The following is a 16,401-nucleotide window of genomic DNA, read 5'->3' as shown; positions in this document are numbered from 1 at the left end:
TATACAGTGACTGGACGCTTTATTACTGTTCAACTGCTTGTTAATGTAAATATCTAATTATATGGCAGCAACTCAATGCATTTATATGTGTATACATAGTCAGGAGGAACTGCTGAGGTTAAAATTGAGCTTCAGAATTAAGAAGATAGGTGATTTAAGTAACTTTGAATATTGGTGCCAGACAGGCTTTCTAAGTAGATCAGAAACTGCCGATCTACTGGGATTCCCCAACACAAGCATCTCTAGGGTTTAAATGGTCTAAATAAAAAAGAGAAAATATCCAGTTCCCTGGATGAAAATGCCTTGCTTATGTCATTGTTCATATCAAGCTGATAGGAAAGCAACAGTAACTCAAATAGCCACTCATCACAACTGATGTACGCAGAAGAGCATCTTTGAACACACAACAGATGGGCTAAAGCAGCAGAAGATCAAACTAGGGGCTGTTTTTGTTGGCCAAGAACAGGAAAGTCTGGAAAGTCTGTAAAAATGTTGGATGGTCAGATGAGCCTCAAATTCTGCTTTGATTATAGAATTTGGCATAAACAGCATCAAAGCATGAATCCATCCTGCCTTGTAAAGTGGTTCAGTCTGCTGCTGGTGATATAATTGTGTGGGGGATATTTTCTTACTAAACTTTGAGTCTCTCAGTACCAATCGATCATCTTTTAAATGCCATGCTGCCATGTCCATCCCTTTAGGACCACAGTTTACATCTTCTGGTGGCTCCTTCCTGTGAGCTAATGCTCCGTGTTATAAAGCTCAAGTCTCTAATTGGTTTCATGAACACGATAATGAGTTCACTGCACTCAAATGGTCTCCACAGTCACCAGATCTCAATTGAGCATCGCTGGGATGTGGTGGAATGGTCGGATCTACATTAGTAGATTAGTAGCTGGGAAATCTGCTGCTACTTTGTGACGCTACCATGTTATTATGAACCAAAATCTCTGAGAAATGTTTCCAGCATCTTGTTGAATCTATGCTAAGAAGAATTAAGAGACTTCTGAAGGCAAAAGGGGATCCAACTCCGTACTACCAAGGTGTACCTAATGCAGTGGCTGTGACTGTTTATGTTGAAGTTTGAGTGTTGCATGTATTACCAAACTTTTTACATATAAAGCCAAGATTAGAGAAAAGCCAAATGTGATTTATATTAGTTTTGTTATTTCATATACAATTAATATTCTCGTGTCCCTCCAGATTTATTTTGGGGGTCCAGACCTCCAGGTTCTGAACTGTTGCAATACCCTAAAAAAGGCTATTTCTCACTAATACAAAAAGTAGCTTATCATGAACCTGTGCTTTGCTTACGTGGCGAAATAGTCATAGAAGAAGACTTTGTGGGGAATGAGTGAAGAAAGAGCGAAAAAAATTACAGCCAAAGGTCGTTCTCTTCAAGGCAGACGATAGCGGTGCACACAAAAGCCTCAAATTCGCCATGCACGCTCACATGTGCACGCAAGCGCACTTTTGACCTCGGTTTCACCTTTGTCAGCCCAAAGAGCTCAAAGCAGCTGGGTGGAGGAGAATTCTGACAACACGCTGAAACTGAAACTGTATGCCCACATAATCCTGGGCCACAGAGGGTCGAGTGGGTTCAGGGGGAAAGAGAGGAATGAGGAGCAAATGAGAGATACTGTGACTATAAAAAAAAACACCAATAGAGAGAAGAAATGTTTCAGTGATACAACGTAGGTCAAAACAAAGCTCAAATCCATCTTAGAGAGAGTGATGGAAACACCATTGTCACACTTTATTGAAAAAAAAATGCAACCTGCCACATATACCGTATTCTTTTACTGTACAAACATGAGCCGCAATAACAAGAGACTGCTTTGCTGATTGTCAGAACATACAGAGCGAGCCCTACAGCGCACACAGACAGACACTGAAGATGAATCACGACACTGTGTGGAAAGACTGTGGTCGTGAATGAGAACAGAAATCCACTTGCTGTCATATATTATATCAATATTGGTTGGATTATGGCATGTATAACTCCTCTCCACACACATTGTGCACCCAACGTGTGTGAGCATGTGTATGACAGCTGTCCCTGTATGTGTAATAATCCTCGGTAAGCTCCATGGCTCCCACAGTCTCTTCCACTAGATCCTCCAGAGCATCTCTGACCTCAATGTGTGCTTCTCTGACACTCCCTACAACCTACAATACACCACACAAACTGCTCAAGCTGTAGGTGAGAGATACCATGACTCCAACTACTGTCTTCTTGCAGTGGTCAAGCAGGGCTGTCACTTACAGAATACATACATACAGATATTTAGCTTCATATGCAATCTCTACGAGTGTACTTGCATGGATCCTCTTATATTGAAAAGCTGAACATTAAATAGTTCAATGTTATGGTAAATACGCATACTTTTAGTTTTTGTATTGTGAGAGGATAGATGCCATTCTGTTGTTTGTAAGTAAAATAGAAAGCTATAGGGAGTAGCTGGCTAACTTAGCTTAGCACAAATACATTAACAGCTAGCCTAGTGATGTGCAGTTAAAGAGATAAAAACAAAAGCGTTTTGGCTCTCATCTTTTGTCCAGTTTGTCTCAAAAGCTCATTAAAAAGAAAACATATCATTAAAATAGACCACACAAGTTAATTAGTGGGCTTTCTAGGTGAATTTGTTCCTTCCGGACACAGTTGCTTTATATCTGGCCGGAAGCAGGAAAATGTACAGAGTTGCGCAACAGACTTGAGCCACCCTTCATTTTTTCACATTTTGTTTTCATAGACCCAATTTTCTTGTAATTTTTCTCTCTTCTTTTGAAATTGGCTGCTTTTTCAATCATTTTCAGTCCAGTCTTTGTACCTTCTTTTTTTTGTTAAGCACTTAAAACTGACCTATGACTCATTCAAGCTTAAAAAAGGCATCTAACTCAAGGGATAAACCAATCTTGTATGTAGACATGACAGACAACTTAGCAAAGAACCAGTTTAAAATGATATCTTTAGACACTTTGTTACTTTCAACCTATCGAGAAAAAAAAGAAACGAAGAAAGAAATGACAAGAAAGCTATCCAGTCGTTAAGTGATGACGTGACGAATCCTACTTCCGGGCCTAAAGTAGTCTGCGTTTAATATGGCTTTTGTGTTGTTAACATGTTTAATGTTTTGTATTTTCTTCTATTTAATCTCAAAAAGCTCCTAAAACAGTCAGTGATCACTGTTGGGATCCCTCGGCTTTTATTACCGCTAATTATTTATCCAAGCTCAGTTTTTAAAACCTTACGATGTAACTACAGCCCAGCCCATGCAGCAGTATATGAATGACTAACTTTGTATTGTGGATAGATTATCTCACTCGTTCTCCTGGCTGAAGTTTGGTCCGTTTACAGCATCCTGCCATGTGATTACATTTGTTCCTGACCACCGAGAACACTCACGTTAACTTTTATCGAGTGGACAAACGTTAGTGTGTGCTCACATAGCTGTGTCGCTAGCGGTCACGTAGCACATCATTATATACCAGCTAGCCCAACTTCAGTAACCCTACAAACGTCACTGCTGTTTAGTTTTCTGTCTTCATTTATGTTGGAAGTGATAACAGAGCCGTACGTTTGAATTTGTTTCCAAAGTCCCGCAGTCAGGACATGTTATATTGTATTTAGATGGAAGCTAGCAAGCTAACTTCCTGCTAATTTCTACTCCGTTAAATTTCATAAATTCCGTTTTCATGGATGCTTGGATGATAAACTCAATGTTACACCTGGTAGAGCAGAACGCTGATCATTTTATTACAGATGAAAGACTTTAGACAGTTTTTCAACTCTCAGTGATGCCATAGTGATCATTTGACTTTGGGACCTGCAGCGAAGTTTGAGCCCAGTGACGTCAGACTTAAAGACCGGATTAAAAGAATTCAGGCTATGTTGAAAAATAAAGGTGGTCATACAAAATACTGACTTACAATCTCATCAGAATTTTTGCCTTACATACTGTATTTACAAGTATATTTGCATGTTTTGTTAAATCACTGCATACATTTCCTATTTTCCTAGCAAAATGTAGAAAAAAATGAAAGGTGGCTCAGGGGTTTCTCCCAGCACTGTCACAAAATATTGACCTTCCTTGAGCACAAATCAACTTGATAAACTTCACGTTTACAAGACAATACTATAGTTAATACTGACTGATTATTAGCACGTGGCCAGCAATTACATTTCCCTTCCAAAGCTACTTATAAAATGATGCTGAGCTTCATACCTTCATATTTAACAACTTACCTTTGAATCAAAGTCCAACAAAACATAACTAGCTCATAAAGTGTAGGCCACTTCACATTAAATCTGAATAATGCTGTCTAATACAAATACATCTTCAAATTATCTAAAGTTTATTTTCTCCACTTCATCTGAATTATTTAATGTTTCTGGGACATTTTAAGATGATGAATGAAGTCTGGATAAACATCTATTCCGTTTAGTGTCAAAAGGGGGTATCTATTCATGGTGTAAGTTCGCCCCCTGCTGTACACATCGAGCCTTCAATAACAACAACAAAACTCATCCCTCACACTATTTCCCCTGAGAAACTCCCTCACTTTTCATGCCTATTATTTCCTTCAATAACACAATTAATAATAGTGGTGCCTCCCTTTGTTATGCATGTGTGCACTGGAGCACTTTGTAAATAGAGGTTAGTGGTGATACACTTATTACGACTAATGGTTAAATAACAAGTAGGGGATTCGTAAATCAAAGTAATCGACTCAAAGTAAAGGTACGAATACACGTAGGATACACTATGCTCAACTATCATTTTCTTTATCAGTGGTTACAATCAAACATGGGATCAATGGGCTGAAGGTGGAGGGTCTCAACTCTTTCACAGTGATCTTCTGTCAAACTTTGGGCTTCTTATGACTTTTGTGGGACAAAATCCCCACATTATCCACAATCATTCATGTCACAGTGTCCTCAAAAATCTCTCAAACGCAGTCCACGATAATGGGATACTGTTTAATCATAGTCGCTTATACTTTTTAAATATAAAAATAGCTGTCAAAAAGAGTCTCTAGGAGTAGGGAGAATGGGATAATCAAGTAAAGACAAAGGCAAATTTGTGAATATTTGACTGCACTTTCCCCAAGGACAGCAGTACATGTAAGGACAAAGTTCCCTTCTGAGCATATTTTTTGCAGTCACAAAGTCATATAGCACTTCCTTTATGCTGGACTTGAACGAAAAGGAACTATTAAGTCACTTAAGAAGTAAAATCCTTCGAACAGTTCTGTCACATTAAATCCCAGGATGAAAATATCTTCTGTTTGAAGGGTTATCTTGGTTCTTTGTCTAAGAAGAAGAGAATCTGTATATCAAGAGGATAAGTCTCCCATTCAGGGATCTGCATAAATCTCTGTCCTTTGTCGTGTCCTTAGAGCAGAATGTCTCAGAAATTGCTGAAGAGCTCATGCTTCTTCGTCCAGTCCATCTGCGGGGCCTTCCTCTTTTCTTTACCACGGACCTTCCTCTTTTCTTCTGCCGCCGTAGCACTGAGACTCAGGCCCATCTCGGCAAAGGGGTCAGACAGCTGGCCACCTTCATCATCTGCCAGCTAGAAATGATGAGACAGACAGATGCAAACAAAGGATTAGGGTAGAGGCTTTTATGTGGAGGTACAAAGCCCAAACATGTCACTGTGCACGAATGCTCACATCCACCTGCGTGCTGTTGCCCTGGCTGCTGAGGTCAGAATGCGTGGACCGGATGGACTGAGTGGTAGAGCTGCCATTGATCTGAGGACTGGGGGAGCCATTGGATATGGATGGACCGTCATAGTCTGCGAAAACATTCACATATGAAGGAAGTGTTTTCCAAGCCCACGGCTTATTTGACATAGTGCTTGTCTTTACTTTTGTCATTATTTGATAATAATTGTTCAAAAAAAATAACTTTACATAGGAAGATACCCCAAATTATTTGTTTGTGTATGCTAGACTTTTTAGTCAGTGCTAAGCAGATGACCTGAACAAATTAAAGCCAAATTAGTCTGGCTGTAAAAAGCAACGCTCCACTGCCACCACTCTTTTAAAGGTGTATAATGATCTTTTTATGGCGTCTTATGGATTTTACTTCAGTGCAGTTTTTAATACCATTAACTGTAACATTTTACTTTATAGGCTTAAGGTTTTAGCTGGTATCGCTGGCTCTGCGTTAGATTGGGTTTCCTCTTACTTATCTGATAGGTCTTTCTCTGTTAGGGTTGGCAAGTGCACCTCTAACATTGCCTCCCTAAACTGTGGGACTCCACAAGGTTTAGTCATGGGGTAATTAGTATTTTTCTTTCTAAATCCTAAATACTTTAGCTGGCATCCTTCAATCTTTTATTGATTTTTCTTATCAAATGTTTTTACATCGATGACATTCAGCTTTATATCCCTTTAAAACCTCACCAGCTGGACAGGTGAGGTTCCCCTAGTCCACTGTTTAACACAGATTAGTCATTAGCTCTCTACCAATTACTTTGTTTTAAATATCACCAAGACCAAGACCAAGATCATAAAATATGCCAGGCTCAACAATTCTTCCCTGGGCTTTAACTTGGATGAAAAATCTTTATCTTTATTGCCTTTTTCATTTAAAGAACATTTCTAAATTGCAACATATGGTCTCCTCAGGTGAACGGGAGAAAAATATTCATCCATCTGTGCCATTGTGTTTAGATTACTGTAATGCCATGTTTACATTCTTGGACAAATCATCTCTTTCACCTCTCCAAGCGATATAAAATACTGTGGCCATCCTGTTAAAAGGTTCTAGTAAGCTCACATTACTCCCATTTTATCCTCTTTACATTGGCTCCCAAGAGATTTTAAAATTCTTATATTTACAAACAGAGCACTAAATGGCCAGGCTCCAGATTATTTATGTCATCTACCTACAAATTGCACTGCTGCTTGATAGCCTGATGTAGCACAATCCCACCTTTTACATGGCTGACTGTGGGGATCAATCCCCTCCTCTTGAAGTGCTCGTCTGTTTCTGGATCCACCACCAACAGCCAGGTTTCATCTCCCCCTTTCTTGATGAAGGCCACCACCTCTGCATGCCGCATGCCCTCGATGTTAACGCCATTAACCTGGAAAACACACACACACACACAAAAGAAAGGTTGCTTTTGTTTAAAAGAATCATGCTTTTACATGTTATTCTTTTTAACTTTTCCATCCAGGCTTATGACAGCTTTAAACTGAATTTCTTAATAGTTAGCTATACAGTGAATAGTACTCTCTATTTTGGACTGAACACCTGCTAACCTTCTGACCCTTGAGTAAGTTACTATTCATGCTATTATGAAGACCTGTTTTGTAAACAGCTAATGCTCAGTCACAGTCCCAGCTACACGAGTAACTGTAACTATAACCAGCAACATGAAGTTATCTACACTCCCATGAAGTGTCTTTTGGGCAATCTGGGCAAATGGGATGGGAACATGGACAGCCCTCATTACAGTGTTGAGGTCCTTATTCAACTTTGTCATCACTGTCCCATAAAAAAAAATACACACAGACATGGCATGTATAGTTTGATGATTCAAGACTCCCTCAAAACATGATTTTCCTTGATTTGACCCAGGGTCATTTTGGGTCACTTTAGGAATAGTCATAAAATTTTAGCCTAAAGGAATGACATTTAGGGTATTTTGACTTCTGCTGAAATGTCAGTTTTTAAGGGACAGTACAGTATAGAAGTCTGTGCTACCTCATTCAAACAGCAGGGGGAGCCATGCAGCCACAAACTAATTGCACAGAGTTTATTTTTCAGGGGGCCTGAAAAATGCAACAATTCTACTACCTCTTGAATTTCTGCAACAGCGATTAAGCAAAGCTTTTTTCTTTACATCTGTACGTACGTGTGGCCATGGATGCAGCGTGACGTAACAGCGTGGAAAGCACACATCCACATCTACTCTTGTGTGACGTCGCCCTTGCTTTCTACACTTCACTTGCATAACACAACAGTCTGTTGTTGCCTCATCTTATCTAGATGCTGTGTTTTGAAAACTTTGAGTAGACCGTGGCTTCTCAAAAGGCAGCAGTCGCGGCATGCCGAGTTAGTGTCGGTACACAATCAATTATTGATGGCTCTCCTTGGCTCTGGCTATAGTGCAAGTTTCAGGTGTCAGTGTACTGAAGGGAAATTTGTGTAAAATTTCACTGCTTATGATAGAGGAGGATGGAAAATTTGAGCTTTAAAAAATAAAACTGTAGACAAAAAGGTACAATATGACAGACCAGGAAACAGAAAATGAAGGGAAGGGCAAAGAGAGTAGATGGAAATGAAATGTAGAGAGAGCAGGATCAACAGATGGAAAAATGTGAACCTCTCTACATCAAAAAATCACAAATGCAGGACTTATGTCAGCCAGAGGGACAGACAGACAGTTTGAATCCGAGAGAACAAACATCTTTGTATTTGGCCAAACAACAGGTGTTGTGTCATGTTTCACAGACTTCATTAAAAGTCCATCCCACACAAGACAATACACTCTGTTCTTTGCCCACTGAGCTCATTAATACAGGCTGTAGAAACGTGCAGAAGCTTATTTCTCATGGGACAAACCCTTGTGGGACCTCTTGATACTCTGACTGTGCGTTTCTGAGGTCCTGCCACCTGCAGTTCACGTTTTTCATGCTATTTGCACATGTGGGTCTAACCTTGGACTGATCGAAACAAACAATTTTAAATGCATCCACACATCTGAGAATATGACGCATGTGATACTGTGAGTGACTTTTAACACTTCTGTCCACGCAGAGTCCCAGGAGGGGATGCCGGACAAACAAACAAAGCATGAAATGTGATTTAGATGAATGTTTGCAAGTATTTTGCCTCAGATTAAGTCATGCTTGTAACAGATGTTAATGTAATTTACATAGAACAACAATTTTTAAAGTTTACCAGCTAAACAATCATTTCAATTGTTCCGTTCAACTCAGTTTTGTTTATATAGCTGCAAACCATAGAAAAACACTTGCCTCAAGGTGTTTTACATCTACAATATTAGAACGAAAAGAAAACCTCCACAATCAGACGACCTCCTTTGAAGAAGCACTTGGTGACAGTGGAAAGAAAAAACTCCCTTTGAACAGGAAGAAACCTCCAGCAGTTCCAGACTCAGAGAGGGAGGATAAGGGGAAAGAGAAGAAACATACGAAGAGTGAAGTCTAAGCCTTAGTGGAACATAACTGAAACTAAGTTTGATCTAAAAGGAAGTTTTTAAGCCTTACTGGTCTGCCTTCTGAAACCAAACTGGGAGCTGCTTCTACAGGAAAGGGCCTGAAAGCTGAAGGATCTGACTAGGAGCAAAGTGCAAAGTGCTCTGTTAGGATAGTAGTGTAAGCGTTCCTTACAGCAACTTGAATCACATTTAAAATACCTTTACTTTTATTTTCAACATAGAAAACTCCAATGCCTTCATCAGGGAATTTAACAGGTTCCATGGACACAAGTTTGTAGTGATGTTACACCAATAGAAATCTTCTACCAGGAATTAGAGTGTAAGATTCCACCAGTGATCTTCACATCAAACTTGCACATGGTGTGGGAGTCAAGAAGGCACACAAAGCTGCATTTCCATTTTAAATGAGTAACTATAGGCAAACTAGGAGGTCCATGAGGCTGCACCGATCTATATGCAGCAAAAAACTGAGTGAGGCAGTTGGCACAGAGACTGATGAGGCGTTCACTGGTGTCAGGGCTTCTGCCAGACATGGGCAGAAAGCTGAGCTCTCATCATAGTCTTAACACGCGTCCTGTGTAATGGGGCGTAGTGAGAGAAAAAGACGCCGGGAGATGGAGAAAGAGAGATCTGTCATGGTTGTTCACCTCTCTAACAAGCTGCTGACAGATAACACAAGCGCATCTTGATGCATGGTCAGAGACGGCTGTAATTATCAGGGTGCTCTCCCACACTAACTCACACAGCAGCCAACTAACTTCACAAAGACTCAGATTTGCTGATCCACAAACAACTCATACACTGAATTTGACAGGAAATTAAAAATAACTTTTTCTCTGCTCTAAATAAGCACACAATACTGGGCGTGTTATTTCTATGCCAATTAACCCTGCTCTTTACTCTGCATATGCATACGTATTCATAATTTCACTCAAGCGCTTTAAATTAGTAAGGTTGAGTACCATTCAACTTCATCTGTATATGAATGTTCATGTCTGTGAGTGTCCCTCGGTTTCTGTCTCCCTGGAGAAGGGAGGTGGAGGACAGTCAGTGCCTTCGTTGACCTGCTACAGGATGTTCCCACACTCTCTCTCCAGCCATCTAATTTTCCAGTGAAGCATCAGCGCACTTTATTTTCTAATGATAAGCACGTTGCCAGCACAAACTCGCCTCTTGCTAACTTTGGTGAACAGCAACTCTGCTCTGCTCGTTTAGGTTTGCATAAAGACTGGAGAAAAAGGGCAAAACTCACTTTAAGCATTCCGGAATATCCATGCATTTCCTTAAACTCCAACTAAGGTTGTGGAAGGGCTCGATTGAGAGAGACATGGGTTGTCAGTCTGTGGTAAGGTTAACGCAGAATAGCAGACCCCCCCATTCACGCTGACGCCTACACCCAATTTAGAATCACTAATGAACCCAACATGGATGTCTTTGGGTTGTGGGAGGAAGTCAGAGCATTTGGAGGAAACCCACGCAGGCACTGGAAGAACATACAAACTCCATAAACAAAGGTCCCAGCTGACCAAGAACTTTCTTACTATGAGGCGACAGTGCTAAAAAACTGCACCACCGAATCTGCTCTAATGGCATATTGTGATTTTTATGCTTAGGATTGCCAGTACATTCAAATTAAATATGTGTCATAACTGCTAACTGGCTGATGGGGCTCTCTTCATCTAACTCTTCTACCCATCGTAATACACCACCTTATTTACTTAGGAGGAAGTATATCTGCGAGCTATCAACTGAAACCAGGAGCTACAAAAGCATCAGTATGTTTCGCTAGATTTTAGCTTCGTTTAACTTTTCTATCAGAGCCTGTTGGAGTCCTGTTTGATGTAATGTGCTGCACTCTAGTCTCAACCCTGATATAGAGCCGGAGAGGTCAAAGGTCATGAGAATCGAGGGTGAATGCTGTGTGAGTGTGTACACTCCGATGAAGAACGACTTATAATGATGATGATGTTTCAGTAGCGTGGATTTTGGTTAATCTAGGGGAAAGTTCACCAAACATCCGTGAACTTTCTAACCAGTTTCCTCACTCCGGTGGAAATCTGAAATAATTATGTTGTTTTTCTTTTTTGCACATGCATCTTCATTTTCTGCTGCATTCTTTCTTTGCTATCCACCTCACTCAGTCTCTTTCTACATGTTATTGAGGGAGCACGTATACGCTCCGTATTGTTTCGTGTCTCAGCTCAAAGTGATTTATAGCAGATCCTCCTCTCCCCTGAGACCACCCTGCTCTGCCTCACCAGTTTGACACAGTAAAGCTCGAGTTCAGGCTGCAGGTCCTGTTATCCTTAGAAACACAAACGTGTAACGCCCGCCGTTTTAATTACAGCCAGGGTCACATCTGTATTTGATCACATGTGTGAGGCTGCTCTCAAATCCTGAAGCCTTTGTTTAAAAATAACAACTAATGAAAAATCTCCATTTTATACCATTTAAAATGGTTTATTGCTGAATTTTGAATGTTTCCAATAAGGTGGCGAATGTCTTGTGTACAAATACTCTAAATCAAATGGATTTTTTCAAATGCAACGAAGAAAGTCATGCGAAGTGTTTTGGTATGATTTTCTTACGAAAGAGGCCTTTTGGGGTTCTTATAATCTTCCGTGACGGGAATGCAGTATGCATCACCAGTAATCAACTCATCAGTGCGCGTCTACGTGCTTTAAAATATCCTCACTTGTTTTTCTGGTCTGCTGTGCCCACGCCAAAAAACCTCTCACACAATAATTACTTAATATGTTGTTCTGGAAATTTTGCACCTTAGATTGCTTAAGGACACTTCTTTGACCTGCTAAACTTTACTAACTTCACTCATTCAGCATGCAAGTCTATCAATGTCCTAAAAGTATCTGTTTGGGGACTGTGCACAACCTTCAACTTAGGCTATATCCAGTTAACCAATTTCAAAATCTCACATGGTCAGGGATGTTGTCATCATACTGTTCATGTCTGAATAACTTAATTTTACATCACAAACACATACACCTGTAAAAACTGGACTTTCCTACCTTTAAAGAGGAAAAATTTACTGGACAATGTGATTTTTCTGGATTGCACTGAATTGTATATAATATTCAGTGCCGTGTGTAGTGCGTTCCCAAGTCACAAATTACTGTAATCACATTACACTTTTCAGTAACACGTTGTTGTAGTAAATTAAGTAATTACATTACAATAATACTTATGTGTTTTTCTTGTGTTACTTGGTTCTTCAGTCATCTGCATGTTGGGCTTGGAGGAGGTAAATGGTGGAGAGGTCTACAGCTTTTGAGGAATGAAGATTAACTTTATTTTTATTGCACGAAAGGACAAGATGTTGAAATGCAAAGTGAGTCCAGGACAGACAAACTGGATGATGCTACTAACACAGATAGAACCCAGAGTGATGTTAAAGCTGAACGTATGGCAACTCCAAACCAGCAAACCAGGCCCTGAACTTCAACGGGCGTCAGTCGGAGCTGCAGCCTCCATTTCTACCTGTACATCTACAGTAGAATCACCATGACGATCGCTTTGAAGTCTAAAGGGAGGGGCGGCAAAACCACCAACACAAAGAAAAGATTTGCTTTGTGTTTCTGGTTTTTATGGTCATGCATTCAAAACTGAAAGAAAGACTGTGTGTGCATCTTGTTTAGAATAGTTACTTGCGTGGTCTGTGGAACTGGTAACTACTAACTATACAACATTGCATTTCAGGTCATTTATAGAGTAATGTAACAGATTACTTCATATAGTGAGTAATTAAGTAACATTACTGCATTGCTTTCAAGAACAGTTACAAGTAATATGTTGCACTTTACATTTCTGAGTAATATTACAGATACAAAGACTCCACACCTCTATGAGTCTGTCTTGAGGCTGGAGCCCGGCACGGTCTGCAGGTGACCCGGGGTCCAGGGAGCGGATGTACTGTCCGGGCCGCGACCGATCACTGTGAAGGTTGAAGCCGTAGCCCATCTCTGACCGCACCAGGTGGCAGAGACGTGGAGCGAGCTCGGATGGGTTGACCTGGGGCCTCGACTGGGACTCGGGCTGGGTTTGAGCTTCAGCCTGGGCCTCCTGCAAGTGAATGGGAAAAAGATGTTTGTTCGCCTGCTTTGCATAACACACAATACAATTAATCTACACTGTCAGTTAAGGGAAACCCTCAACAGAGACTAGAAAAAGAACTGGTGACTTGACACTTGACACATCACTCATTTTAAAAGGCCATGCTTTGACAAGTTGTGTTGCCTGAGGACATGGCTATTGCAGTAGTGCTGGTACAATCAAATAGTGTGCATGAATTCTTATCCCTACTTTTATTTTTTCATGTCTATTTAAGTGCTATTTATGACACTATGTTTGCACTGAAGCACCGCAGCAATTTCCTAATGTTGTAAACCTGCTCAACATTTGGCAATAAACCCCTTTCTGATTCTGAATATTTGTAACTGTACGCCATTCTTTGTGGCCCTTCTATTACAGATGTGTTAGCAACAACTGTAGGAACTTAATACTGTACTCAACCAGCACAATTCACTTGACATAGTCAGCCACACACACACATTTTAAGCTAATGACTCACAGCCATATTCCTAACAGCCAAACCACATCCATAGCTACAGTTAGAGTCATAATCACAGCTACAGTCACGGAGGCAGCAGTTGGTAATAAGCTGGCAAACTAGTTTGTTAACTTTCAAACTTCAATGACACAGCTAAAGGATCAGACAGTGGTTACAACCAGCAACGGTCTGCTGTATCGTAACGCAGCTTTCTTCATGCAGGAAATACAACATCAGCTATGGCTTTCTTTCTGTGAAGCAACTATCGAACCAATTTGAGGTGATTCGAGCTTTGTTACATGGAGTGTTATCCTGCTGGAAGCAGCCGTCAAAAGATGTGTACACTGTGGTCATAAATGGATGGACACGGTCAGCTATAATGCTCATATAGGCTGTGGTGTTTAACAAATGGACAGTTGGTACTAAGGGGTCCCAAAGTGGGCCAAGAAAATATCCACAACGCTATTACACCACCATCACCAGCGTGAGAATAAATCCATGTTTTCATGTTATTCAGGCCAAACTGGCCCTACTGTCAGAGTGTCACAAAGGAAATTGAAACTTATCAGACCAGGTAACATTTTTTCAATCCTCTATTGTCCAGTTTTGGTGAGTCTGTGTGAACTTTCCTGTTCTTAGCTTCTGGTGTGGACTTCTGCTGCTGTACTTAGTTTTACAGAATGACCTGCTATTCATTCAAAGATGCTCTTCTGCAAAGCGTGGTTGTTTCTGTTGCCTTGAAGCAGTCTGGCCATAATCCTCTGACCTCTGACATCAACACGGCATTTTTTCCCAGGGCTCCCTGATGCAACCATTGTCTGTAAATGGTCTGTTTTGTGTGGTAAAATCCCAGTTATCAGCAAGTTACTTACTGCAAATTACCTTTCTTCCCCATTCTTAACTTTAGCAGGCCACTGAATTGCTGCCATGTGATTGGCTAATTATTATGCATTTGTGTTAACACACAGTTGAACAGGTGTACCTGAAAAAATGGCTGGTGAGTGTATATACCATAGGAATAGAAATAAAAGTGAAAAAATATAAATTGCCAACAGCTATCAGTTCATGATGTCAGAAAACAATAAAAAGTGTGAACAATAAAACATGTGAGCATCAGAGAGAGGGATGAGATCAATCGCAGCTGATGTTTGGTATGCAGAGAAGTTACATCACAGCAGTGGTATTTATGTAGGGATATATGTACAGTGGTTCATATGTAAATGTAAAAAAAGATGTAATCCATCAAAGTAACACGCTCCTTTCTGCAGACCATGTGATGATTTTCAGAAGCCGGTAACTAAACACGCTCCACCAACTTCCCTCTCCACTGTGTGAATATTTTATACATAAAAAGTGATGCTTAAATTCAGTGGTAATTTAATCATACTCACCGCGTTACGTTTTGAATAGTTCCGGCTGATTTTTTTGTTGGATAACAATAACCTCCTTTTCATGTACCACCATTCACTCATTTAATAGGATGTCTGATTTTATTATAAGATTTCAATCTGGACTGAAAATGTCCATTTGCAGCATATCTCTGACTAATAGCCTGGGTGAAGACATTTATAGAACCTGTATAATTGTGCCTTGAGTTCTACAGTGTGATCATGCTGATTTACCCTCCTACACACCCAGGAGAGAAATGTGCTGCGAGAGGGATGGCCAGCTCCATAACCCCTGCTGATATTAGCGTTGAGATAACAGACAGGCTGAGCTGGAGTCCACATAATGTACACACGCTGTGTTTACATGATGTAGCTCCAGCCACATTACGCAACTTGAGAAGCCTTTTGCTTTCGCTGCATATGCAAAAACTAAGATCACGGTCCAGCTTGCGCCGGCTATAAATACATATGGAGCATGTGGGCAGGGTGAGAGAGAAAAGAGACAAAGGTAGTATGGTGTGTTAACAGGAGATGATGGTTGATGACAGCTTCTTCTTTTCTTTTTTTTCCCTATTTTCTAACTCGTCACTCATTTCCATTCAACTTCCTGGACATTAACGCAAACGGCTCCCGAGAACATGAATCTCCACAGCAGTTCTCACCAAGAAAGACCTCAAAAATAACAAAGATGGCAACATAGAATTTCAGTTCAGGCGCAGAATTCTTTAGGGCAGCAGTGATCTGGGCAGCTTGCCATTAGATGGAGGGAGAGAGAGAAGAGAAGGGAGTAAGAACTGACAAACAATGGAATAATTCACAGTCCTCTGTTTCCTGGCTGGAGAGGAAGTGCCTGGGTTGGGCAGCTGGGGCGGACTGTCCAAGGGAGAGAAAAAATATTTGCAATATCGAATGCATTACTATCCTGGGATGTAGGCAAAGGGAATTAACAAGAAAATGACAGAACGGAGGAGAGGAGGAAGGCTGAGAGAGAAGTGAATGAGTGAGCGTGCATGTGTGGGAGGGATAGAAAATTAGATGCAGTGAGAGGGCTGGGAAATAAAGTTCAAGAAAAAAGAGAGACAGGCAACTTAAGAATATGCAGAGCTAACACATAAACACAGAGTGCTAAGAGAAATCATGATGACAGAAGTTTCCAGTAAGACACGATGGCGAGGTCTGCAGTGGAACTCCTCTAACATAAACACTGAGAGGAGCACAGCTGGGAGTTATTAGGTCGGGGGAGACG

General features: G+C 40.6%; 1 protein-coding gene across 2 annotated transcripts in view; it reads right to left on the bottom strand.

The window, feature by feature from the left end:
* Positions 1 to 1,722: 1,722 nt before the first annotated feature.
* The window catches only part of LOC101474506 (Na(+)/H(+) exchange regulatory cofactor NHE-RF2), a 40,326-nt gene continuing 25,647 nt past the window's right edge, over positions 1,723 to 16,401 (bottom strand). Inside the window, exons 3-6 of one of the 2 annotated variants that reach the window (XM_004558459.5) lie at positions 13,059 to 13,280; positions 6,947 to 7,100; positions 5,677 to 5,801; positions 1,723 to 5,576 (exon numbers count right to left, since the gene is read on the bottom strand). In XM_004558459.5, the coding sequence (XP_004558516.2) occupies positions 5,412 to 5,576; positions 5,677 to 5,801; positions 6,947 to 7,100; positions 13,059 to 13,280 (666 nt within the window). In that variant the 3' untranslated portion in view covers positions 1,723 to 5,411. The remainder of the gene's footprint in view (positions 5,577 to 5,676; positions 5,802 to 6,946; positions 7,101 to 13,058; positions 13,281 to 16,401) is intronic. The other variant, XM_004558460.4, reaches the window with a different exon arrangement.

This window comes from Maylandia zebra, linkage group LG4 (assembly GCF_041146795.1).
Source record: "Maylandia zebra isolate NMK-2024a linkage group LG4, Mzebra_GT3a, whole genome shotgun sequence".
NCBI classification, from domain to species: Eukaryota; Metazoa; Chordata; class Actinopteri; order Cichliformes; family Cichlidae; genus Maylandia; species Maylandia zebra.
This window is presented reverse-complemented; position numbering and strand designations above follow the sequence as displayed.